The sequence below is a fragment of the Papio anubis genome, chromosome 6, assembly GCF_008728515.1.
Source record: "Papio anubis isolate 15944 chromosome 6, Panubis1.0, whole genome shotgun sequence".
NCBI classification, from domain to species: domain Eukaryota; kingdom Metazoa; phylum Chordata; class Mammalia; order Primates; family Cercopithecidae; genus Papio; species Papio anubis.
In genome coordinates, this window is record NC_044981.1 from 102,524,856 (window position 1) to 102,552,686 (window position 27,831).

Genomic DNA, 27,831 nt, shown 5'->3' on the forward strand with positions numbered 1-27,831 from the left:
CCTCCCGGGTTCAAGCGATTCTCCTACCTTAGCCTCCTTAGTAGCTGGGATTATAGGTGCCCACCACCATGCCTGGATAATTTTTGTATTTTTAGTAGCAATGGGGTTTTGTCATGTTAGCCAGGGTAGTCTCGAACTCCTGACCTCAGGTGATCCGCCCACCTCAGCCTCCCAAAATGCTGGGATTACAGGCGTGAGCCACCGCGGCCAGCCAGAGCAAGATATTATTAAGATAACTTTCTCACAGGGGCCCAAAATAGGCTGATATAAAATAAATGGAATCTATATTTCAACAGCCAGCAGTCCTGAACCTCTTCCTGCCACACTGTTCGTCCCCAGAAGCTGCTGTAAATTCTACCATACACAGCAATTCCCTGAGGGCTTCATTACTAGGGTCTTTAAAAGGGATTCACTCATCTTTTTGCCTCCTGTAGGTGTGCTTCTTGTCAATCCAGGTCAAGAGAAAAGAAAGTAATTTTTTCCCAATCTTTAGCAGTTCACAGAGAATGTGTGGTTTGAACCTTGTTTTATCTTTTAAAAATGTGAAAATAGACAAGATAGTGTGCCTGTGCTCATGACACTGGAGGTCTCCTTGGACAGCTACAGTGGACACTGTAAAACAATATTCCATACAAAAGCAAAAAAAAAAAAAAAAAAAAGCCAGCATTTTGATTGAGAGGATGCACAAAGGAATTAATTCCAAAGGTTTATATACCAGTCTCTGCAGACTAAAGGCAGACAGATTCCCTGTTGGTAAGTAATGGATGTACAATGTGGTCTTTTACTTTAAGAAACAAACGTTTTTTTATAAGTCAGGTAACAAAGAAGGATTGGATGACATAAATGAACTGTTTCCAATTTCTAACTACTGTTATCTGGACTTGAAAGCTGGATATGGGGACACCTTTTTCTAAAAGCAGAAAACTAATATACCACAGCAGGGAGTCCAGAAATTGCCAGAGACTAATTATCTCTACTTATCAGGTTATTCTTCCCAAATGTTACAGGCTATATTTCAGAATAACTGTCATTTTTAAAGATTTTCTTTTTCAATCTTCAAGGAAAACTACCTTCCCCCACAAGCTTTTTTTTTTTTTTGAGACGGAGTCTCGCTCTGTCACCCAGGCTAGAGTGCAGTGGCGCGGTCTCGGCTCACTGCAAGCTCCGCCTCCTGGGTTTAAGTGATTCTCCTGCGTCAGCCTCCCAAGTAGCTGGGATTACAGGCACCTGCCACCATGCCCGGCTAATTTTTTGTATTTTTAGTAGAGATGGGGTTTCACCATGTTGGCCACCTGGTCTCAAACCCCCCTACCTTGTGATCCGCCCGCCTCAGCCTCCCAAAGCGCTGGGATTACAGGCATGAGCCACCACGCCCGGCTCCCACAAACTTTTTAGTTGAAAGAATACAGTGAACACTCATTTGCCCTCCACTTAGACTCACCAGCTGCTAACACCTTATCACTTCTGTTTTCCCTCTTTCTCTCCATGACCATTTATTATTTGAGAGTAAGTTTTAGAAATCAGGATGTTCACCCCTAGATACTTCAGCATTTGTCCCTAAGGACACTGACATTTACTATAATAATTATTTATTTGTTTGTCTGACAGAGTCTCCCTCTGTTGCCCAGGCTAGAGTGCAGTGGCACAATCATGGTCCACTGTAGCCTTGACCTGGACTCAAGAGATTCTCTAGCCTCAGCCTCCTGAATAGCTGGGATTACAGGTACATGCCACCACACCTGGCTACTTTTAAAAGTTTTTAGTAGGGATGGGGATCTTGCTGTGTTGCCTGGGCTGGTCTTGAATTCCTGGCCTCAAGCAATCCTCCCACATTGGCCTCCGAAAGTGCTGGGATTATAGGCATGAGCCACCACACCCAGCCCTATAATGTTATTTAAAATACATTTCAGGCTGGTCATCTCTGGGAAAAAAAAAAAAAAACAAAACCAAAAACAAACAAACAAAACAAACAAACAAAAAAACCAGTATGGGGATAACGGAAAGAAGGGTCACAAATCAGAAATCTACTACATCTGCTAGCCCTGAAGTTAGAGCAGCTCACTGAGTATTGGTTTGGTAGAAGCAGGTCTTGTGTTGCTGGGCTGTCTAGTTACAGAGCTGGAAAGACAGCAGAATACAAAGGAACAAGGCAGGCCTTTTCTCTGCTATCTTGGTCATTCTCTATGAATAAGAGAGCACAAAAGGCATGTGCAAGGAAGTTAACACCATTCAGACATGGACTGCTTCACTTGGGTACCTATTTTACCATCTCTTTCAACTGGCAAAGCTAATCGACTTTTAGAGGCAAGTGTGGATGTCCAAGGAATTAATTTTCTCATATTCTGTTCTTTTGGTTCACTGGAGAAAAAGGAGAGAGGCAAGAAGATACTAGATATACTAGAGAAAGACCAGGAGATACTACTTATATTATCTACATAACAAATCTCTCTGCTCATAGGTCGTAGTTATTTCTTTGCAACCTGTTTTTCTTGCTATGCTGCTCTCTTGGAATCCGGAAGAAACATGAAATTTTAAATCGCACAGTGTGACCAGGAAAAAAAATCTACTCAGGTCTCAGAAAGGCCATGAGTAAGGGAATCAGGCTAACAGTAGAATTTAGTTGCTTCCTCCAGCAGCAAGTTCCCAAGGCAACGGCCATCAACCTTGATGGAGTACTTCAAACTCACCATGTCAAGAACCTAAGTTAAACCAGTCTTTCCACTTAACTTTCCTATTTATATTAGTGGCTTAATTTTTTCTGTTATCCTAGTCCAAAACCCTTGTTTTAGCCCCTGACCCCCCCCTTCCCAGTCCACACGTGTTAGCCTCTCCTTATCAGATCAGTTTTCTAGTCCTACACATTTTCTCTGAAATGAGTTTTACGCTTAACCTCCTTATCTTCCCACTCTCATTGCCAACAATCTGATTGGGCTTTTCTCTTGCACTTATCAATGGGTTTTCAAAAACTTATTAATTGATCTTTTTGCTTTTAGTATCTTTTAGTTCCTTTCATCCTATATAATATAGCCAGATTTACCTCCCTCACAGCTCAGACCTTGATAATATCTGGCTCGAAAACTTTAAATGTCTGCTTCATGACTTCTTCATCAAGTTGATTTGCCATAGTTAAACATCCCAAAGTCCTTAAAAAATTTAGGTAAAATTTACATAACATAAAATTAATCATTTTAACCGTTTAAAAAAGTATAATTCAGTGGCATTTAGTACATTCACAATGTTGTGCAATCATCACCACTAACAAGTTCCGAACATTTTTATTACCCCAGAAGGAAACCTGTACCTATTACACAGTCTCTCCCCCTTTTCCTTTCCAAAGCCAATCCCAGGCAACCACCAGTCTTTTTTCTGTCTCTATGATTTGTCTGCTCTGGATGTTTCACATAAATGGAATCATATGATAGGTGGCCTTTTGCATCTGGCTTCTTTCACTTATTATAATTTTTTTTTTTGAGACAGAGACTCACTCTGTCCCCAGGTGGGAGTACAGTGGCACGATCTTGGCTCACTGCAACCTCCACCTCCCGGGTTCAAGCAATTCTCCTGCCTCAGCCTCCCGAGTAGCTGGGACTATGGGTGCCCATTACCACGCCCGGCTAATTTTTGTATTTTTAGTAGAGATGGGGTTTTACCATGTTGGCCAGGATGGTCTCGATCTCCTGACTTTGTGATCTGCCCGCCTCGGCCTCCCAAAGTGCTGGGATTACAGGCGTGAGCCACCGCACCCGGCTTATAATATAATGTTGTAAAGGCCCATGAATGTTACAGCATGTATCAATACCTCATTGCTTTCTGTGGCTGAGTAATATTCCATTGTATGGGTATACCACATTTTGTTTATCCATTCATCAGGTGATGGACACTGGGTTATTTCTACCCTTTGGATATTGTAAATATTGCTGATCTGAACATTCATGTACATATTTTTATATAAGCCAGTCTTTTAAATATAATTATTACTATTTCAGAGCAATTCTTCACCTGTCCCTGATACCACCCTATGTTTTTCACATTCCATCCAAATTAAAACACTGTTTTTTTCTTGGACTACACTGCATGCCTGCATATGTATCACTTTTTCATGGTTTCCTTTGCCTAGGAAGCTCCCCATTCTCATCTTTGCTATCAAATCTTCTTTAAGGACTATCTCACATATTATTAATACTGACTTCATAAACCTCTTTCTTGACTTTTCCAATTGAAATTCAATTGTCTTTCCTCTATGCTCCCCAAGTGGCATGAATTACAGTATTCCTTACATTTATATATTTATGTATTTATCTTATCCCCTCTCTACAAGGTCATAGACAATCTTCAGGCAACTTATTGCTGTATCTCCTGTAGTCAAGCACTTTGTTTCCTTAAGTGCAACAGAAAGTCTTAAGAAATATTTTATTTTAGGAGATATCTAGAACCATTTCATAGTATTTGTGGTCATGCATATAGTCCTTTCAAATGCCTACACTGTATGCCTTCTATATAGGATAAAGGATGATACTAATATTATTCCTTTTGAAACCACTAAAAATGTCTTAAAGAACAGAAGAGTATCACACGTGGTATTAATGAATAATCTGCATGTGCATTTTCTCTTTTGTTTAAGAATATGCATGTGTTATTTTCACGCACACCAGTCTTACCTAGCAGTTTTTGTTTTACTTTCTGAATAAGGAGTAATAGTAAGCTATCTAGGGACAAGTGAGTTACAGCTTAGCAATGGTAATTTGTAGTACACTTAAGGTATTTTATGGCTGGTTATGACAGTGTCAGAATGTCACAAGCCCAAGTGACATTTCAGTACTATTAGGAATAGCCAAGAAAATCTAACCATAATTCTTATTTCTTCAGGTGACTTATAATGGCAGCAGAAAACTAGAAGGATCATTAAAAATAAAGCTTGCTGACCTGCAATAGCCCCTGGACTCCCTGAGAGAGTCAGAGCTCTGTGGTGCTCTGAAGGATTCTACTTTCTTTTCTTAGGAATCAAAATGAGATAACTGAGTAATGACTTCACCTCCCCAGGGTGAATAACCCATTCACTAACAGTATTTTTTCCTGATCATTATTTTTCAGCAGTTACAAATTTAAATTTAAAATTAAGGCAGGGAGAGAGCTGTAGAATTTAGTATGGAGAAAAAGCTCAGCAAATGTTTTTCAGCTGTTTCTGGTCTTAACTGCCTTTTGTGAAAGAGTGTGGTTGTGTGCATGTGTGTCAACATGCACATGCATCCATAGGCCTATAGTTGTGATGGAAGAGGGCCAGTTAATCCTAAGATTTTTCAGGAGAAAGGAGTTGCTGGAGAAGAGGTGGTACAGCCTGATAAGGAAAATTCCAGAGGTGCTCTTGCTCCTAGCTTCACAATGGTGCTGAACGGGCACTGGGAGTATGTAACCTCCCGGCTTCCTTGTCTAGTCAATAATTCTCACTCTTTCCAAGCAGGAAATCAAAAGGGCAGATAAGACACAAACCTGCCTGGGCAGAGTAAAGAAGTAATTTTAAATGTGGTAATAAAAAAATCACAGGTGACTTCCATCATTGAGAGCAAGATTTCTCTATTTCTGTGTTAAAACTTGTATAAGTTTCTTTTTTCTTTTCTTTTTTTTTTTTTGAGAGAGTCTCACTCTGTCACCCAGGCTGGAGTGCACTGGTGCAAACTTGGCTCACTGCAACCTCTGCCTCCTGGGCTCAAGTGATTCTCCTGTCTCAGCCTCCTGAGTAGCTGGGATTACAGGCATGCACCACCATGCCCCGCTAATTTTTATATTTTTAGTAGAGAACGGGTTTCACCATGCTGGACAGGCTGGTCTGGAACTGCTGACCTCAAGTGATCCACCCACCTCGGCCTCCCAAAGTGCTGGGATTACAGGCGAGAGCCACCATTCGTGGCCTGTTTCTAATAGAGATAAATATTTTTCTTATAACGCATCTCATCTAAGAGACCTATTTCTTAGATTTATTTGAGAGCTGAAAGGGACTTTGGAAAAGATCTAGTTTAAGGCCATCAATTTACAGAAACGAATAATGAGGATATGAGAGAATGTGATTAAGTTTACATAGATGCTAGCAGAGTCCAAATTAGAATCTAGACCAGGAGTGTCCAATCTTTTTGCTTCCCCGGACCACACTGGAAGAAGAATTGTCTTGGGCCACACATAAAACACATAAACACTAATGGTAGCTGAGAGCTAAAAAATAAATTGCAAAAAAACCTTCATAATGTTTTAAGAAAGTTTACGAATTTGTGTTGGGCCACTTTCAAAGCTGTTCTGGGCTGCATGCGGCCCACAAGGGCTGGACAATCTTGATCTAGACCTTCCAAATCCTGGTCCTCTGTGAGCCATTTCTGTTATACCAACTTAACTGTATTTAACAAAACTGGGCTGCCACCAGTTTCACCCTGCAAGACCACACCACACTCACTTTTTGACAAATATTAATTGGGTAATTACTCCAAGTAAGCCACTGCGGCAGGTACTATGGGTAATTCAAAGATGAATCTGCTAGTATCGTTAAGGATCTTGCAATCAAATTCAAAACTGAAGGAGAGGACTGTGGGGGAGGGAAGGAAAGGATCACAAAGATATCCAGGAGGGTAAATAACATGAAAAAATCAGAAAGAGAACTAATTTCAGGATTAATAAACAACCTCCTTGAGATTTAGGGTGGAATGTCCCTCCTAGGTGTTATGCAAATTGTGTTCCCTATCTCTGACTAGGAGGCAACAAGATTGTTATCTTATAAAGCTTTAAATAAACATGAACATTACCATTTAGAAGATTAAAAATAAACTCAGTAAAGTGTCTTGTGTGTGTGTGTGTGTGTGTGTGTGTGTGTGTGTGTGTGAGACAGAGTCTCGCTCTGCTGCCCAGGATAGAGTGCATTGGTACGATCGGCTCACTGCAACCTCCGCCTCCAGGGTTCAAGCAATTCTCAGACCTCAGCCTCCTTAGTAGCTGGGATTACAGACCCGGGCCACCATGCCCGGCTATTTTTTTGTATTTTTAATAGAGATGGGGCTTTGCCATGTTGGCCGGGCTGGTCTCAAACTCCTGACCTCAAGTGATCTATTCACCTTGACTTCCCAAAGTGCTGGGATTACAGGCATGAGCCACCATGCCCAGCCATAATTTTTATTTTTTAAAACTTGTTAATTTTCTTACCTCTGTTTTCAGTTTACTCTTTCTGTGACTTTTTTTTTTTTTGAGACAGAGTTTCACTCTTGCTGCCCAGGCTGGAGTGCAGTGGTACAATCTTGGCTCAATGCAACCTCTGCCTCCTGGGTTCAAGCAATTCTCCTGCCTCAGCCTCCCAAGTAGCGGGGATTAGAGACGTGAGTCACCAAGCATGGCTAATTTTTTGTATTTAGTAGAGATGGGGTTTCACCATGTTGGTCAGGCTGGTCTCGAACTCTGGACCTCAGGTGATCCACCTGCCTTGGCCTCCCAAAGTGCTGGGATTACAGGTGTAAGCCACCATGCCTGGCCTTTTTTTTTTTTTTTTTTAAAAAAAAGACGGTCTCACTGTGTCACTCAGGCTGGAGTGAAGTCGCTCAATCTTGGCTCACTGCAACCTCTACCTCCCATGTTCAAGTGATTCTTGTGCCTCAGCCACCTGAGAAGCTGGGATTACAGACGTGCACCACCACACCCAGCTACTTTTTGTATTTTCAGTAGAGACAGGGTTTTACCATGTTGCCATGTTGGCCAGGCTGGTCTTGACTTCCTGACCTCAAGTGATCCACCCACCTTGGCCTCACAAAGTGCTCAGATTACTGGGATTACAGACATGAGCCACCACACCTGGCCTGTGACTCCTTTTTTTTTTTTTTTTGAGACGGAGTTTAGCTCTTGTTTCTCAGTCTAGAGTGCAATGGTGTTATCTCGCTCACTCCAGCCTCTGCCTTATAGGTGGGCACCACCACGCCTGGCTAATTTTTGTATTTTTAGTAGAGACAGCATTTCACCACGTTGGCCAGGCTGGTCTCAAACCCCTGACCTCAGGTGATCCACCTGCCTTGGCCTCCCAGAGTCTTGGCATTATAGGTGTGAGCCACTGTGCCCGGCCTGGCTGTGACTCTTAATAGATACAAGGTTTCTTGAAAGAGTCCTTAGTTTTCTTACTTTTTTTCTCTTTTTAAAACATCGTTTTTTGGTCCAATTTTCTGGGAGATTTTTTCATTTGTATCGTCCATTCTTCTGATTAAAAAATTCTGTAATCATATTTTTATACTTTCTAATTCTAATTTTTATTCTTGAATTGTCCTTTTTAATGTATCATCTATTATTATACCATGGATTTAATATCCTTCCTTGTCAATTATATTGATTATAGTGCTTTGAAAAACATCTGCCTTTGCTTGCATTGTCTCTATTTCCTCTAAGTTATCTTTTTATCAGTTTGTTTTTGACTTGCTGTTTCGTAGAAGCAGCTTTTCTCAAATGCCCAGTGGTCCTCTTTTCCTATTCTGCTTCAGAGTAAGGCAGCGGATATTCTGGGCACTTAGATCCTCTGAGGCTTGTCAAGTGGTGGGTCTTGCTGTGGAGGACTGCTCAGGGATATGGCATGTTTACTGAGGAGGCCCCAAATATCCACGTCTGCAGGGCTTTTCTCCTGAGTTTGACAGTTTTTTCAGAAAGAAATCCTCAGTTTTCTACTTGGTGAATATGAGGAATTTTAAGTTGGCTGCCAGCATTTTGAGAATCAATAAGGGTTGGGAGAAAGGAAATCGTCTTTCAGAATGCAGATATTCTCTTAGGCTCTCAGCTTTTTTTTTTTTTTTTTTTTTTTTAAATTTCAAAAACTTTAATTTTGTAGAGATGAGGTCTCACTATGTTGCTGGTCTTGAACTCAAGAGCTCAAGTGATCCTCCCGCCTTGGCATTTTAAAGTGCTGGGATTATAGGCATGAGCCACTGCACCCACCCATCCTCGCTCCTTTAAGGATGGTGGCTACCCCCACCCTCAGCTGTGCCTGGTTTCTCTGTCCAGAGCCTCAGATTAACCCAACCAATTACAGCCACGAAGTTAAATAAATTCCAAGAGGTTTTGGCTAAAAAGACAAGAAGTTTTGCACTAGAGTTTCTGAATTAAAAGAAAATCAAAAAAGTTCCCTCTCAACTGCCAAAATGAGAAATTTACCCAATTCAAGCCCCTTTACCCCTCCCACTTCGCCATGCTTTTTTTTTTTTTTCCCCTTTGATAATGCCTCAGTACAAGTATTCAGGGTCCAAGTTTGTTTTAAAATAACCCAATGAGCTGACAGACGGAGCTCCTGGAATTCTGCAGCTTGTGCGAGAGTCCACAGATGGGAAATTGCAGTCAGTTATAGGGTGGTGCTATTACCATAGCCCAATTTTTGAAAGCCTTTAGAAAAAAAAAGTCATCTGAGTTAATTAGCATTCACCACAGGCACTAGTTTTGTGTTGCAGTATTCTAAGAACTCAGATAATAGAAAAATTCAGTACTGCAATCTCTAACTTTAATATTTTACCTCTTAAAAACGAAGATTACAAAGAAAGAATTTTACCTGTTACATGAATATGCCTAAGGCTCATCTATAGCCTTATATCAGCAAGAGATATCAATTATGTTCTAAAATCCACTAATTACTAATGGTACCTAAAACAAGAGTAATTTCATTTTACCTCTCCGATCTGTTTAATCCACAAATCTCTTCCAAGAAATTCCTGATGTAAGACTACAGGAGCTGAGTTTAGATTAAAAGTCATGGAGTCACTGGTCTTTTCTTTAATAAAAGGCTGGACATCAGAATTTATCTACAAGAAGCAGTTAAATGAGTAAATTAGTGAAATGTATATACACTAGTATGTTTTAGTTATATTCAGAAAGTACCAGTTAATGCAGTGAATTATGAAGCTTAAGGAATGCAGTTTTTAGATATACTTTAATAAACAAAATAATGTTTCAGGCTGGGTGCAGTGGCTCATGCCTGTAATCTCAGCACTTTGGGAGGCTGGGGTGGGTGGATCACCTGAGGTCAGGAGTTCGAGACCAGCCTGGTCAAAATGGTGAAGCCCCACCTCTACTAAAAAAAACAAAAATTAGCCGGGTGTGGTGGCACACACATTCCAGCTACTCGGGAGGCTGAAGCAGGAGAATTGCTTGAACCCGGGAAACAGAGGTTGCAATGAGCCGAGATCGTGCCACTGCACTCCAGCCTGGGCGAGAGTGAAACTCCGTCTCAAAAAAAAAAAAAAAGAAAAAAAAAAAAAAGGATATTTCAGATGATTAACAATAACCTGTAAAATTCTCCAAATAACCTGTAAAATTCTCCAGAATCATTCCCTAACACATTCCATTTTTAGTGGGTGGCAGTCTTTATTTTAAGTTAAAGGAAAATATTTAGATAAAGATTTAATAAATAGAATTGCTTAATAAACTGATCTAAGATTAAATAAAATATGCAAAAAGCTCACCTGGAGATATTATATATGTATATATTCCCCTCCTTATGAACTATTTAAGTAACATCTGAAAAGTATATATTAAATTAAATTTAAAATTATATATATAGAGAGAGGTAATAACACAGCAGCTAATTTTGGGATATTTTGGATTTCATATGCCCATTCAAAGAATTAGTTATTAAAATTAAAGCTTTCAATTTTATTCACTATATTTCTGAATTTTATTAACTTCTCATAACATGTTTTATATAAAGAGCTATGAGGCCAACGCAGGCAGATCACGAAGTCAGGAATTCCAGACCAGCCTGACCAACATGGTGAAACCTCGTCTCTTTTAAAAATAAAAAAATTAGCCAGGCGTGGTGGCGTGTGCCTGTAATCCCAGCTACTCGGAGGCTGAGGCAGGAGAATTGCTTGAACCCGGGAGGCAGAGGTTGTACTGCAGTGAGCTGAGATTGCACCACTGCACTCCAGCCTGGGTGACACAGCGAGACTCCGTCTCAAAAAAAAAAAAAAAAAAAAAAAAAAGCGATAAGGGAACTGTAATAAAAATGACAAATATTCTTCCATTATGTGAATATATTCCAGTCTGCAAATATGTTATTTAATAATATGTAAGAGTTCTCTCAAGAACCCTTTCAGGTGGTAAGAAAAGACAAACATCAAAAAACTGGATCAAGTAAGCTGTGGCTTTCTGTAAGAAATGCACAATACTTACCAATTATACTGTTTACATTACATAACAATCATCCAGGGCTGACAGATTTGAACCACACAATAAGCATTTTTGAAATATAAAAGCAGCTTATTAAAGAGCAAAAGCTTTCTTGTGTATCGTTGTAGCTATTTAAGTACTGAAAAAAGATAAAGGGTGTGCAAAATACCTTATGACTCATGGCCATGTGCTTCCCATACTGAAATGCCATATCCTGAACCTCAGCATCATGCTTTGCTAATTCCATTGCAGCTTGGCAGCTCTTTGCTAGTAAGGCACCATGGGAGAGAAAAGTCTGCTCCTTCCAAGTCGATATTCCAATATCATCTGTGATATAACTTTCCTAAAAATGTAACAAAAGCCAAGATAAAAAAGACTTTAGGAGTAATTTAATTGTTTCTGTTTTTGAAGAACAAAAAAGTTAAGAAACGAACTATTCAAAAACACTCAAGCTATTGGAACAAGATAGATGCCTAACCTCAGCTCTACCTACAAAGAGTGTGGAGGGGAGACTGTTTTTTTACGGTAATAGGGGGAAAGTTAAAGAAATGTTAAAGCAAATTTTATTCTAAGCTAGGGAATTTCTATTACAGGATAAGGGAAAAAGTAGAAAGACTTCAAACTCACTCCCTTCTATAGTCATATCAGTTCTTAAGTGCTGGTATTAAGCACAAGAAGCCTATTGCATTTAATTTATGTGAAAATGCCAAGGGCATATGGAAGGAACTACATTTCTTAGAAATAATTAAATAGAAAAATAAGGCTGGGCGTGGTGGCTCATGTCTGTAGTCCAAGCGCTTTGGGAGGCCAAGGCAGGAGGATTGCTTGAGGCCAGGAGTTCGAGACTAGCCTGGGCAACATAGCAAGACTCTACAAAAAATAGAAAAAAAAGCCAGACAAGGTGGTGTGCCCTTCTAATCCTGACTACTCAGGAGGCTGAGGCAGGAAGATCACTTGAGCCCAGTTCAAGACTATAAGTAAGCTATGATTGCACCATTGCACTACAGCCAGGATGACAGAACAAGACCCTGTCTGTCTATCTGTCTCTTTCTCTCCTTCTCTTTTTATTTGAGACAGGGTCTTGTTCTGTCACCCAAGCTGGAGTGTAGTGGCATGATCATGGCTCACTGTAGCCTTGACCTCTCGGGCTCAAGCGATCCTTCCATCTCAGCCTCCCAAGTAGCTGGGACCACAGGCATGCACCACCACTCCCGGTTAATTTTTTTGTACTTTTTGTAGACACAGAGTTTCTCCATGTTGCTCACGCTGGTCTTGAACTCCTGAGCTCAAGTGATCTGCCCGCCTTGACCTCCCAAAGTGCTGGGATTACAGGCATAAGCCACCGCACACAGTTAATTTTTTTTTTTTTTTTTTTAAGTAGAGACAGGATTTTACCATGTTGGCCAGGCTGGTCTTGAACTCCTGGTCTCAGGTAATCTGCCTGCCTTGGCCTCCCAAAGTGCTGGAATTACAGGCATGAGCCACTGTGCCAAGCCTACCCTGTATCTTAAAAAAAGAAAAAGCGTGGGTGCGGTGGCTCACGCCTGTAATCCCAGCACTTTGGGAGGCCAAGGTGGGTGGATCACGAGGTCAGGAGTTCAAGACTAGCCAAGCCAACATGGTGAAACCCTGTCTCTACTAAAAATACAAAAACTAGCCAGGTGTCCTGGCAGGCGCCTGTAATCCCAGCTACTTGAGAGGCTGAGGCAGAAGAATCACTTGAACCCGGGCGGGAGGTTGCAGTGAGCTGAGATCGCACCACTGCACTCCAGCCTGGGCAAAAGAGCAAGACTCTGTCTCAAAATAAAGAAACAAACAAAGCAAAAGAAAGAAAAATCAGAGAAGATGTAATCTGTTATAATGGAGGATGATTATTATAGTGTTTATGAAAGTTTATTCTCATAAGAAGGTGTAAAAGAGGATATAATGTATAAATAAATATATACACATCTACCACTTCTAGACCAATGCTATCCAACAGAAATACAATGTGAACCACATGTGCGATGTAAAATTTTCTAGTGGCTACATAAAAAAAAGTGGAAACAGGTGAAATTAATCTTAATGACATATCTATCCCAATATATCCAAATATCATTTTAAACACATAATCAATATGAAAATTATTACTGAGCTATTTTATACTCTTTTTTTATACTAAGTTTTCAAAATCACTGTGCATTTTACACTTACAACACCTCACTAGCCACAATTTAAGTGCTCAGCATTGGACAGTATGGCTCTGAGGAAAGGAATGCTGAAGCAAACATATAAAACAATGTTCATTTTATGGCATTTATTTGAAACATCAAACTAACTGGAACCTAGCCAGAAGGATTAATTAATTCAAACACTTTTCTTCCTGCTCCTGATCCTATAATCCTTTCTCTTTTCACAATTGCTTGGAGACAAAATAAAAAATATTAAGGAAAAAAAGTGGTCACCAAAAGGTCAGCTGAAATAGAGCCCCCTCCTCTTCTGCCATGTTGAGGGGAATCTTCAGTCCACTGGTCAAATCAAATTATCAGCTTAATTTCATGCAATGTTTTTGAGATGGGGTCTTCCTATGTTGCCCAGGCTGGTCTCAAACTCCTGAACTCAAGCAATCCTCTGACCTCAGCCTTCCAAGTAACTGGGATCACAGGTATATGCCACCATGCCCAACATCACCTTAATTTTATTAAATATTGGAATAACAACAAAAAATTCCACTTACGGCACTGGCTGCAAATATACAGCACAGCATTGGGTAATGACAGAAAAGCCACACAGGAGAGAAACAGTGCATAATGTTAAGACCTTCTTTACAAAACATTAGGTATAAATTATAACATACTTAATTTTATAAATCTGAGAATGTATTTTAAAATGTGACTACATATATTAATAAACCTAAGAAAAACCATATTATCTCTCCATATATACTGCAGAAGTATTTGACAAAATTCAACTCCTATTCTTGATAAGAAAAAATATCCTGAATCAAATAGAAAGAGCTGGGTGCAGTGGCTCACACCTGTAATCGTAGTAACTCAGGAGGCTGGAGTGGGAGGATCACTTGAACCCAGGAGTTCAAGACTGCAGTGGGCCATAATCATGCCACTACTCTACAGCCTGGATGACACAGTGAGAACCCTAACTCTAAAAAATAAAAAAATAGCAACTGATATATATTTCTTTAATGTGATGGGGTGTGTGTGTATCAGCCCAAAAGTCAGCAAATATTTTATGGGGAAATATGAGCCTTTCTCACTAATGTCAGGAGTAAGAGAGAAATGCACACAACACCACTGATATTTACAATGTAATAGAGACAAGAGAAAGGTAGATGCATATAAATTAGAAAAGATGAGTTTAACTCTTACTGTTTGAAGGCAATATAACTGCATATTGGGAAAATCAAGAGACTCAACTAAAAAACTACTACAAACAAGAAGATAATTCAGTAAGGTAGCAGTGTCTAAAATTAATAATTTATAATTAACATAATAAATTGTATTAACCATAGCTTTCATACATAAAAACTAATCAGTAAGTGTTATAATCAGCAAGTGTTATAAATAGGGTCTTTTCTTTCATTATGAATACAAAAATAAAGATTAAAAAACTGGGAATAAGGCCAGGAATGGTGGCCCATACCTGTAATTCCAGCACTTTGGGAGACAGAGATGGGCAGACTACTTGAGTTTAGAAGTTAGAGACCAGCCTGAGCAACATGGTGAAATCCTGTCTCTACCAAAAATACAAAAATTAGTTGGGTGTGGTGTCTTGGTGCCTGTAGTCCCAGCTACTTGGGAGGCTGAGGCAGGAGAATCACGTGAGCCTGGGAAGCAGAGGCTGCAGTGAGCTGAGATTGCTCCACTGCACTCCAGCCTGGGCAACAAAGGGAGACCCTGTCAAAAAAACAAACAACAAACAAGCAAACAAAAAAAACAACAAAGAAAAAAACCTAGGAATAAGGCCAGGTGAGGTGACTCATGCCTGTAATCCCAGTACTTTGGGAGGGTGAGGGGGGTGGATCACCTGAGGTCAAGAGTTCAAGACCAGTCTGACTAACATGGTGAAATCCCGTCTCTACTAAAAATACAAAAATTAGCCGGGCAAGGTGAAGTACTCCTGTAGTACCAGCTACTTGGGAGGCTGAGGCGGGAGGATCACTTGAACCAGGGAGGCAGAGGTTGCAGTGAGCTGAGATCGCACCACTGCACTCTAGCCTGGGCAACAGAGCCAGATTCCATCTCAAAGAAAACCAGAAAAAAAACAAAAAAAACCACCAAAAACCAAAAACCAAAACCTGGGAATAAGCTTAGAAATGTGCAAAACTGAATGAAGAAAATGTAAAATACTACTGCAGGAACAAAGATAACTTGAATGTATATAAAGACACATCATGTTCAAAGATAGTAAGATCCAACCTCCTAAGTTACTCCAATAAAACTAACAATACCTTTTCCCCCTGACACTGGGCAAACTGAAGTTCATATGGGAAAAATAAACAAAGAAGAGCAGCCAGGAAAATCTTGAAAAAGAAGAGCAATGTATGTGTGAGGTGTTGAAGGAGGGGTGGAGAGGGAGAGCAAATTTTGTCTAAGCCTTACCAGATACTATAACATACTGTAAAATCTCAGAAATTTAAAAAATATGTACTTTTTAGGTAGAGAGACAGACTAGGGAACAAAATAGAAAGTCCAGAAAGCAACCAGACTATATATAGGGATTTGCTATATTTTAGGAAGAAGTTGAACTTTTCAGTAAATGGTGCTGGTACAACTAAATAGCTATCTGGAAAAAATAAAATCTGAGCTGCATTTTGTACCATTTACCAGGATAAACTCTAAACGGCAAAAACAGCAAAACAACCACAAAACCACAGGCAATGTTAAGAGACAAAGGACAATGAGGAAAACAACTTATATTTCCTATCACAGACAAACGGCCAATCTCCCTGTGATAGGCTAACAACGCTCACCGTTTCTGCAAATATGTCTATATCCTAATCCCTGGAAGCTGTGAATGTTACCTTACATGGCAAAAGGGACTCTGCAGATGTAATTAAATTCAGGATTCTGAAATGAGGGGATTACTCTGGTTTAACTGGATGGGCTCAATGTAATCGCAGCAGTCCTTATAAGAGGGAGTCAAAGTCAGAGTCATAAAAGGTAATTTAATGACAGGAGAGAGAAATTTGAAGATGAGAGATGGGGCCATGAGCCAAGGAATGAACATGGAAATTAGAGAAAGCAAGGAAATGGATTTTCCCCTAGAACTCCAGGAAGAATACAAGTCTGTAAACATCTTGATTTAGTGACTTCTTTTTTTTTTTTTGAGACGGAGTCTCACTCTGCCGCCCAGGCTGGAGTGCAGTGGCGTGATCTCAGCTCACTGCAAGCTCCGCCTCCCGGGTTTACGCCATTCTCCTGCCTCAGCCTCCCAAGTAACTGGGATTACAGGCGCCCGCCATCTCGCCCGGCTAGTTTTTTGTATTTTTTAGTAGAGACGGGGTTTCACCGTGTTCGCCAGGATGGTCTCGATCTCCTGACCTCGTGATCCACCCGTCTCGGCCTCCCAAAGTGCTGGGATTACAGGCTTGAGCCACCGCGCCCGGCCGATTTAGTGACTTCTGACCAATAAAAACAAAATTCCCAGCTTCCCTCTTAGTGATGGTAAGGCTGTGACCAAATAGGCTTCTCAAATATGGCTGGTGGAAGTGGAAACTAGCTGGAAATTCCACAGTCTCTATCAAAATTATAAGTGAATTTGCCCTGTGACTCAGGAATCCCATGTCCAGGAATCAATCCTACAGATAAACCTACATACATGTGAAATGAAATATGTACAAAGTGTGAAAGTGGATCGTAGAAATTGGTCAATCTTTTCACACCTGACTAAAACAGTTGAGAAGTCACAGGAGGAAAAAGGACTTACAATACAACACTGCTCCAAAACTGTAAGTCTCTGCAAGCCTGGCTGCTCAAGCTGCCTGCTATAATCTGAAATCAGTTTTATTTAATAGTTGCTGAAATAACTTGCTGCAACTCTAAGACTAATTTTACCCACCACTATCACTCACTAATCAAAATCTGCCAACTCCCCAGAACCTTACTAGTGCCGATGAACTTTCTCAAAGAGCAATATGTAACACTTCTCCTTTTTATAAAACCTCCAACCTTCTCTTTGTTCTTCAGACATACTAAAGACCATTTGGTCTGTGTGTACACCCTGAATTGCAATTCTCTCCTCAAGTAAACTGTTAAATTTAGAGATCTGGCTCTCTCTATATTTTATCTGACTTTGACAAAGGTTACAGTCTATTGTTCACCCAGCTGCCAGGGTGACCCTTCAAAAACATAAACCAGAACTACAATGGCCTCCAGCTGTTTCAAACACTCTAGGCATCACCTCCTGAAGGCCTCTGCATTTGCTGTTCCGCAGATACGCTCTCTAGACGTTTGCATGGCTAGACTTCTCCTTGCTTTTGGGTGTGTACTCAAACTTCAACTCATCTTTAATAGTCTACCTCCCTCCCCCATTATTTCCTATATCTTTACCTTGCTTTAAACCTTCCTTCCTTGATATTACTGGACCACTCATATACTTATTTGTTAAATGACTTACTGTCTGTCTCCTTTACCAGACTATAAGTTCCACGAAAGCAAGGACTTGGTTTGGCCTCTGCTGCACAATCAGCATCCAATATAGTATCTTAGGTGGGCAGTAAATATTAGTTGAATTTTTTGTCTTTCTTTTGGTATCTCTCTCCCTCTTTTGTACCTTCCTCTATCTTTCCTAACTTGATCAGAATAAAGAATTGAAATAATTCTCCTTTAGGCTGGGTGTGGTAGCTCACATCTATAATCCCACCACTTTGGGAGGCCAAGGCGGCCGGATCAGCTGAGGTCAGGAGTTTGAGACCAGCCTGGCCAACACGGTGAAACCCTGTCTCTACCAAAAATGCAAACATTAGCTGGGTGTGGTAGCGGGTGCCTGTAATCCCAGCTATTCAGGAGGCTGAGGCAGGAGAATCACTTGAACCCGGGAGGCGGAGGTTGCAGTGAGCCGACATCATGCCACTGCACTCCAGCCTGGGGGACAAGAGCAAAACTCTGTCTCAAAATAAATAAATAAATATAAAACAAAAACAAAAACAAAAACAAAAAAAACTAATTAAAAGAAAAATTATCCTTTAATGCCTCTCTACTGCTCATAGAATCAAGAAAAACTCTATAGCATAGCATTCAAGGCATTCCCTTGTATAGTACCAAGCAATACTTCTAGTCTCATCTCCTACACAAAATATCCCCTTTGAGGCCTGCATTTAACACGCAGGGGAAGTTGCTGTTTCTTGAATAAAATATGTATTTTCGCACTTGTGTGAGTGTATTTGATTTATTTATTTTTGTGATGGAGTCTCGCTCTGTCACCCAGGCTGGAGTGCAGTGGCACAGTCTCGGCTCACTGCAAACTCCGCCTCCCAAGTTCAAGCAATTCTCCTGCCTCAGCCTCCTGAGTAGCTGGGACTACAGGCGCACACCACTACACCTGGCTAATTTTTGTATTTTTAGTAGAGATGAGTTTCGCTTAGTAGAGACGAGTTTCGCTATGTTGGCCAGGGTGATCTCAAACTCCTGACCTCAGGTGATCCACCCGCCTTGGCCTCTCAAAGTGCTGGGACTATAGACATGAGCCATTGCGCCTGGCCTACTTGTGTGAACTTTAGATCTAATCCAAGTATCACTTCTTTGAGGAGCACTCTCAAATACTACCACAAATCTTTTCCTCTTTAGACTAATATTATCTTATCTACGTTATGACACAGCAGTTAATTCTCTCTGAACTGTATGATTTCTTATGTATTTGTTTCCTTGAAGGTTAGATCTGGTACTAGTCACTTTTATATTTTTTAATCACTTAGGCCATATTCAAGTTTCAACAAGTATTTGCTAAATGAATAGTACCCGTTTATCTGTTGCATTATTAAGTAGATGTATGCGTGTGTTTTAAATTTTAAAAGCTAATGGGTAGATATGGCCATATGATGACATGCTATTCAGCAATAAAAAGGAATTACTGACACATGCTATGCCATGGATGAACTTCAAAAACATTATGCTAAGTAGAAGAAGCCAGACACAAGAGACCACATATTTTGTATAATTCCATCGATGTGAAATATAGATTAGTGATTGCCTGGGGCTGGGGGTGGGAACTGTAAATGGGCATGAGGGACCTTATAGGGGTGTGTGTGAAAATGTTCTAAAAATGATTTATGGTGATGATTGTATCACTTGATAAAAGTTACTAAAAATCATTGAATCGTAGGCTTGAAATGGGTGAATTTTATGACATAAAATATACCTCAATAAAGCTGTTAAGAAAGAAAAAAGCTAATGAGCATAATATTTTACATTTCTTGGTCTCAAATGTTTAAATTAACATTTAAAAAAATTTATGACTTTCAATTAACTGTGGTTTGCATATCATCCTCATTTATTCTTGCAAGAAAACCCATTTATTAAGGTTCTGTTATGGTTCAGGCTTTCTGCAAAGCAATATAGATATCAAGATTAATAAATAGCCTGTCCTCAAGAAGCTCACAGTCCAGGGACAGAATGTATATATATCAATATATAGATATAACTATATAGATACAGATATCTCTATATAGAATGTACAGATAATTCTATTTCAGAATAATTGCAATATCTCTAAAATCAAAGATTCAGTTTTGTTCATTACATATTTCTTACTGTGATTAAGACTTTTTATTATTCATCATTTCTACATTTTAAATTAAAGTAATACACGATCACTGGAAAAAATTAGAAAATTCAGCCGGGCGCGGTGGCTCAAGCCTGTAATCCCAGCACTTTGGGAGGCACTTTGGTAGGATCACAGGTCAGGAGTGGGAACATCCCTGGCTAACACAGTGAAACCCGTCTCTACTAAAAAATACAAAAGCCTTGGTGAGGTGGTGAGCCTGTGGTCCCAGCTACTCCGGAGGCTGAGGCAGGAGAATGGTAGCCGGGAGGCAGAGCTGCAGTGAGCTGAGATCCGGCCACTGCACTCCAGCCTGGGCGACAGAGCCAGACTCAGTCTCAAAAAAAAAAAAAAAAAAAAAAAATTAGAAAATTCAGTTAACCAAGAAACAATTAATTTATAGTCCCCTGAAATCTACTACCATAAGTTAATTGGACCACAAATTAACTGTTCCTAAGTTAATCAGACATTTTATTCCCTAAACATTATTACCTTTTATGAATTTGGTTACTAATGAAACAAAATTCCTCCATTCATTTCCATCAACTTGCCGCGTATATACTAAGAGAGCACGCTCTATTATAAAGGAAAAGTTAATATAAATTGTAAAATGTCAAGAAACTAGTATGATAACCACATCTAAACCAGTACCTTCAGATACCAGATATACAGAATTGTGAAATGAATGCATGTAGTCAGAGTAAATGAGATTTAGATATAACAATATCAGGCTGGCATGGGGGCTCACACCTGTAATCCCAGCACTTTGGGAGGCCGAGGAGGGTGGATCACGAGGTCAGGAGATCGAGACCATCCTGGCAAGGTCTCGGTGAAACTCCGTCTCTACTAAAAATACAAAAAATTAGCTGGGCGTGGTGGTTGGCGCCTGTAGTCCCAGCTACTCAGAGGCTGAGGAAGGAGAATGGCGTGAACCCGGGTGGCGGAGGTGGTAGTGAGCTGAGACCGCGCCACTGAACTCCAGCCTGGGCGACAGAGCGAGACTCTGTCTCAAAAAAAAAAAAAGATATACCTATATCATCAACTTACGTATGTGCAGTTTTTACTAAGGTTTATTATATAGAAAAGAAGGATACATTCAGTGAATATTTACTTTTGATGGGATTTCCTTTTTTTTCCCTGAAAGGTGATAGATGTCAAGATACTTGTCCAATGACTATCAGAGAGAAGTACAGTAATTTTTTTAAAATGTAGGCCTCACTGTCACATGACCTTTTTACTGAAGTAAGGCTGGTTAAAAAAAAACGGAAACTTGCAAGATGATCCTTGCTTGAGATCGTGGTACTGGTGGTTTTGCTCAGACATATGTTGCTCTGCTACTTTATTGCTGCGAGAGATACTTTGAGTTGCTTTTCTAATGGTGGTGATACATTTGTACATATCTACTCACATGAGACCAAATTGCACTTATAACAGTAGCTGCTCAGGATTAAAGGTCTGGTCCATGGTCACAGAACAAAGGCGAACTAATTGGCCTGGGAAGGTGTCAAAGCCCCAGCAAGAACCTGCCAAGCCAAACTGCTACCTTTCACATAATCAGAAAAGAAGAGCTGGAAACAAAGAAGCTAGCTGCCTGTGAAGATAAAAGTACTTTTTCAAAAAGTATGCAGATGTTGCCTGTTTTCATGCTTACGACTTCAGATTCATATTCTGGGCCACTCTCTTTATAAATACAACCTAAATTTGGGTTGGATGAGACACCAGATCTCTCTAATGACCCATTTCACCATGTTAAATGTTTCCTTTGAATTAGCCTTTTCAATTATCTTGAGAAACTAGACAGCCAAAAGTTTACATATCTTATCATTATTATTTTAAAAAAGGTCAAGTATAGAAAAATTTCAACAAATCTCCACATCTGGGAATCAGAAAAAAGCAAGGAAAAGAATGCAATCTAATGTCTCCTGGGAGCTAACTATGTGATGACACTTTCATGTTCTTTATTACAACAGCCCTCAGAAATATTAATTATCATTATTCCCATTTAATAGGTAAGGAGGGCCGGGCATGGTAGCTCACACCTGTAATCCCAGCACTTTGGGAGGCCAAGGTGGGTGGATCACTTGAGGTCAGGAGCTTGAGACCACCCTGGCCAAAATGGTGAAACCCCATCTCTACTAAGAATACAAAAAATTAGCGGGGCATGGTGGCAGTGCCTGTAATCCCAGCTACTCAGGAGGCTGAGGCAGGAGAATCACTTGAACTTGGGAAGCAGAGGTTGCAATGAACTGAGATGGTGCCACTGCACTCCAGCCTGGGTGACAGAGCAAGATTCTGTCTCAAAAAAAAAAAAAGGTAAGGAGATTTCAAGAATGTATTTTGACCAAGATTAGACCATAGTATGTGGCAGAGATGAGTCTCAGAAGTATAAAAATTGTATTCCATTTTCTTAGCACGTAACAGAATATATGCAATACTTAATATATCTTATGGTTTAAAAGCAGGTTGTAGACTGGGTGTGGTGGCTCATACCTGTAATCTCAGCACGTTGGGAGGCCAAGGTGTGAGGACAGCTTAAGCCTAAAATGTCAAGACCAGCCTGGGCAACAAAGTGACACCCTGTCTCTACAAAAAAAATTTTTTTTTTTTTTGAGACGGAGTATCACCCTGTCACCCAGGCTGGAGTGCCATGGTGCAATCTCAGCTCATTGCAACCTCTGCCTCCTGGGTTCAAGTGATCCTCCTGCCTCAGCCTCCTGAGTAGCTGGGATTACAGGTGCGCGCCACACACCCAGCTAATTTTTTGTATCTTTAGCAGAGGCCAGGATGGTCTTGAACTCCTGACCTCATGATCCGCCCACCTCGGCCTCCCAAAGTGCTGGAATTATAGGTGCAAACCACCACGCTCAGCCTCTACAAAAAATTTTTTAAAAATTGGTCGGGCATGGTGGCTCATGCCTATAATCCTGGCACTTTGGGAGGCCGAGATGGGCAGAGGACCTGAGCTCAGGAGTCTGAGACCAGCCTGGGCAACATGGTGAAACTTTGTCTCTACCAAAAATACAAAAAACAAGCCAGATGTGGTGGCATGTGCCTGAGGTCCCAGCTGCTTGGGAGGCTGAGGTGGGAAGATTGCTTGAGCCTCGGAGGTGGGGGTTGCAGTGAGCTGAGATCATGCCACTGCACTCCAGGATGGGTGACAGAGTGAGACTCCATCTCAAAAACAAAAAAAACAAACAAAAAAAATTAGTCAGGCATGGTGGTACATGCTTGTGGTTCTAGCCACACATGGTAGGCTGAGGTGGGGAGATTGCTTGAGTCCGGGAGGTCAAGGCTGCAGTGAGACATGTTCAGGCCACTGCACTCTAGCCTGGGCAGCAGAGTAAAACCCTGTCTCAGGAAAAAAAAAAAAAAAAAGTAGATTGTATTTAAGAGTGACTGACATCTATGTGTCCCCCTCCCCCCAACCAAAAGCATTTAAACTTGTAAATCAAGCCCTTTAATACTATCCATTGAAGAGATCCAAGAGTCTAGAGTGGGGGTCCCCAACCTCTAGGCCATGAACTGGTACTAATTCTGTGGCCTCTTAGGAACTGCGCTGCACAGCAAGAGGTGAGCGGTGGGTTAGCGAGCATTACTGCCTGAGCTCCACCTCCTGTCAGATCAGCAGGGGCATTCAGATTCTCACAGGAGTGTGAAGCCCGTTGTGAACTGCGCATGCCAGGGATCTAGGTTGCCTGCTCCGTAATGCCTGATAATCCAAAGTAGAACAGTTTCATCCCGAAACCATCGCCATGCGTTGAGTGCTGTGTTCTAGGTGTGCAAGGATGAGGTAAAATAGGGATTGAGAAGCAAGAACAATGTAAGCTGTTCAAAAAGTGAAACAAGATCACTCCTTATTGTGGACAGGACAGTTGCTCATCCAGGATCCATTTCTCTCTCCTCTCCTTACTTACTAATAAAACCGTAATTTTCTTCAGGTATTCACTGCTCCTGCTAATGATTAACTTAGGAAAGGATATATCATCCAATTCTAGCCTAAGAGATATGAGGGAATTCCACCACTGAGCTCCTAGGAAAGACCCACGTAGAAGTGGGAGTTGTTTCCTCTAGATGTTGCCCTGTCTTGATAGGACATGCTGAGGGCTATTGTAGCCAAACTGCTCCCAGGCTGATGATGAAGACAACAGTAAGGAAGGCAGAGCACAGACAGAGAGGGCTTCAATAGCACTGAGTTGTCATGGTAAACTATCCTGGATGCCTGACTACCTCTGCATGTTCAGTTAGAGGAAAATACCTACCTTCACTTTTATGTTTATTTAATAGGGTTTTCCATTTTTTTGCTGCTGAAAGCATTCCAATGAATTTACTCCGAGATGAAAAAATGGTTATACTATATGAAGTCTAGATATGCCAACATTAACAACTGCTAGAACATGTAAGTATTTCCTTAGGATGGTATATTAGTTATCTATTGCTGCGAAACAAATTAGCATCTTAAAACAACTGACATTTATTATTTCACAGTTTCTGAGGGTCAGGAATCCAGGAATGGCTCAGCTGGCTGGTTCTGGCTCATGGTTTCTTGTGAGGTTGCAGTCATGCTGTTGGCTAGGGCTACAGTCATATGAAGGGGTCGAAGAATCTGCTCCAAGCTCAAATGCTTGTCGGCAGTAGGCTTTAGTTCTTGCCACACAGGCCACTCACTTGCCATGGCAGCTGGCTTCCCTAGAGCAAGTGATCCAAGAGAATAAGAACACACCCAAAGAGGAAGAAAGAAGGAAGTTTTCTTCTTTTTATATATATATATATATATATATATATATATATTTTTTTTTTTTTTTTTTTTTTTTTTTTTTTTTTTTTTTGAGACAGAATGTTGCTCTGTTACCCAGGCTGGAGTGCAGTGGCGTGATCTTGGGCTCGCTGCAACCTCTGCCTCCCAGGTTCAAGCAATTCTCCTGCCTCAGCCTCCTGAACAGCTGGGATTACAGGTGTGCGCCACCACACCCGGCTAATTTTTGTATCACCATGTTGGTCAGGCTGGTCTTGAACTCCTGACCCAAAGTGCTGGGATTACAAGTGTGAGCCACCGTGCCTGGCCTTCTTCACTATATTTTATAATCTAATCTTGGAAGTAACATACCATTGCTTCTACTCTATATTATTGGTCACACAGATCAACTCTAGTACAATGTAGGAAGGGTTTGCACAAGGCGTACAGGGAGGTGGGGCTAATTGGGGGTGATCTTGGTGGCTGGCTACCATAGATGAAGTCTGTGATTAGAATTATTGGGGTCAACAGATCTGAATATATAAAAATCTCTTAAAACATTCTTTCAAATTGTTTTCTAGAAAAATTCTTTTGATCTGCATACTAACCAGCCAAGTTTGAGACTATCTTGCCATTAAGTAGAATTACTGTCTTACTTTTCAGATAAAAAGTGACACTTCATTTAAACTTGGGAAGACATTTCATTTATTAGCCATTTGTTCTTCCTCAATGTATTCATTTATTAAAGATTCACTGAGTATAAAAAAAAAGATTGACTGAGTATCTTCTATGTGCAAGGTAAGTACTCATGCCAGTGAGCAAAACCAGAGAGTTATTGTTCTCATAGTTATTACCGTCTAATGGGGAAGCCAAACAATTGGATAACCACACGAAGAAATATAATTATAAACTGAGATACTTCTGACGGGGGAAAATGAACATACTTCTATGACCACATGGAATAAAAGAACTTGGCTGAGACTGGGGTTTCTGGAGACAGCTTCCCTGAGGACATGACACTTGAGCTGACATAGGAAAGATAAATAAGGGGTAAATAGTGAAGGAGATGGAAAAGTGTGTTCCAGGCTACAAGGATTGCCCAAACAGAGGAGGATGTCTATGGATCAGATATCAGGGCTGATACGCAGAGAGTGAAGGTGAGAATGGTACAAGGTGAGGTTGGAGGGACAGACTGAGGTCAGACTGTGTAAGTGTTTTTTGGATCACTTTCAGGATTTTGGACTTTTTTTTTTTTTGAGATGGAGTCTCACTGTTGTCCAGGCTGTAGTGCAGTGTTGCAATCTTAGCTCACTGCAACCTCTACCTTCCAGGTTCAAGCGATTCTCTTGCCTCAGCCTCCCAAGTAGCTGGGATTACAGGCATGCACCACCATGCCCAGCTAATTTTTTTTTTTTTTAGTAGAGACGGGGTTTCACCATGTTGGCCAGGCTGGTCTCAAACTCATAACATCAAGTGATCCACCCACCTTGGCTTCCCAAAGTGCTGGGATTACAGGCATGAGCCATGGCTCCTAGCCAGCTTTGGACTTTTTTTCTAAGAGTAATGGGATGTCACTGGGAGTAGAAATGGAGACAAAGCATCACCAGATTGGCATTTTGAGATTTCTGGTAGTGTGGAGAACAGACTAAGGAATGGGAGGAGTGTATACAGGGAAGTGAAGGAGGAGGTTACTTGGAGTAGCTTAGGCAAGAGATGATGGTATCTTGGATTGCGTAAAAGGGCAGGTAGGTTCTAACTCCAGGGTGAGCAGGCATGGGGTAAAGCCAGGCTGTGGCCTGGGTCACTGATGGTAGGGGAGTGAGGGAGTGCTCCTACCTATTGTAATGTGAATGTATGTGTCCCTGAAGAATTTATATGTTGAAGCCCTAATCCCTAGTGTGGCTGTTTTTGGAGCATAGAAGTGACTACGTTTAGAAGAAGTCATAAGGGTGGGGCCTGCGATCCAATAGGATTAGTGTCCTTATCCAGCATCCTTAATTATTTTTAGACACCAAAGAGCTTGCTCACAGCCTCTCTCCCTTGTGAGGACACAGCAGGAAGCAGCTATTTGCAAGCCAGGAAGAGGGCTCTCACTAGAAACTGAATTGGCTGGAACCTTCATCTTGGACTTACTTCTAGCCCCTAGAACTGTGAGAAAATAAATTTCTGTTGTTTATGGCAGTCTAAGCAGACCTAATACACCTACCTTCTTTATACAGTTTAGGGTTCAGTCAGTGATGTTTTGAAAACATATTTATACTGTTTGGAGGAATAGTATAGCCTGGTCTTAACAACCATCATGTTAACATATTGCCTTACATTTTGTTGAAAAGACCCATATTCCAGTTATCTATTTCTGCATAATAAACCAACCCAAAACATAGTGCCATAACACAACAACCATTTTATTATGCCCACTGATTCTGTGGGTCAGGAATTTCAAAGGGGCACTTTGAAGACAGCTTCTCTCTGCTCTGTGATGTCTGGGGCTTCAGTTGGGAAGACCAGAAAAGCTGGGAATAATTCAAAGGGCAGGGGATGATTCCACTGCCTGAAGGATGGAACAGCTGAGTTCCAAGGAACCCACTTCCAATAAGATGGCTTATTCACTCACATGTCAACTAGGCCACTGGGACTGATGATTAGAACACCTACTCATAGTGTCTCCGTGTAGCTCCTCACCGCATGGTGGTTGGGTTCCAAGAAGGAGCAGACGGAGGGACTGTTCCAAGGTAGTGAGCATTCAGAGAGATCCCTTTACGACCTAGTCTAAGAAGCCACACAGTTCTACTGACTCTATTGGTTGAGGGGCTCACAAGTCCACTAAGGTTTAAGTAGAAGGAGTATGAGGGATGGGAGGTAACAGGAGGAGAGTCAAAGAATTTCCAGCCTTTTTTTTTTTTTTGAGATGGAATCTTGCTCTGTCCCCCAGGCTGGAATGCAGTGGTGCAATCTCGGCTCACTGCAACCTCCGCCTCTGGGGTTCAAGTGATTCTCCTGAGTAACTGGGATTACAGGAGCATGCCACCACGCCCAGCTACGTTTTTCTGTATTTTTAGTAGAGACGTGGTTTCACCTTATTGGTCAGGTTGGTCATGAACTCCTGATCTCATGATCCACCTGCCTCGGCCTCCCAAAGTGCTGGGATTACAGGCTTGAGCCACCGCGCCTGGCCCAGCCGA

The 27,831-nt window shown here is 41.0% G+C and overlaps 1 protein-coding gene across 2 annotated transcripts in view; it reads right to left on the reverse strand.

Moving 5' to 3' along the window:
• PDSS2 (decaprenyl diphosphate synthase subunit 2) overlaps positions 1-27,831 on the reverse strand; it is a 299,455-nt gene that overhangs the window by 40,045 nt on the left and 231,579 nt on the right. For both annotated transcript variants that reach the window (XM_003897975.5, XM_021937652.2), the window contains exons 5-6: positions 11,330-11,503; positions 9,663-9,794 (exon numbers count right to left, since the gene is read on the reverse strand). In XM_003897975.5, the coding sequence (XP_003898024.1) occupies positions 9,663-9,794; positions 11,330-11,503 (306 nt within the window). The remainder of the gene's footprint in view (positions 1-9,662; positions 9,795-11,329; positions 11,504-27,831) is intronic.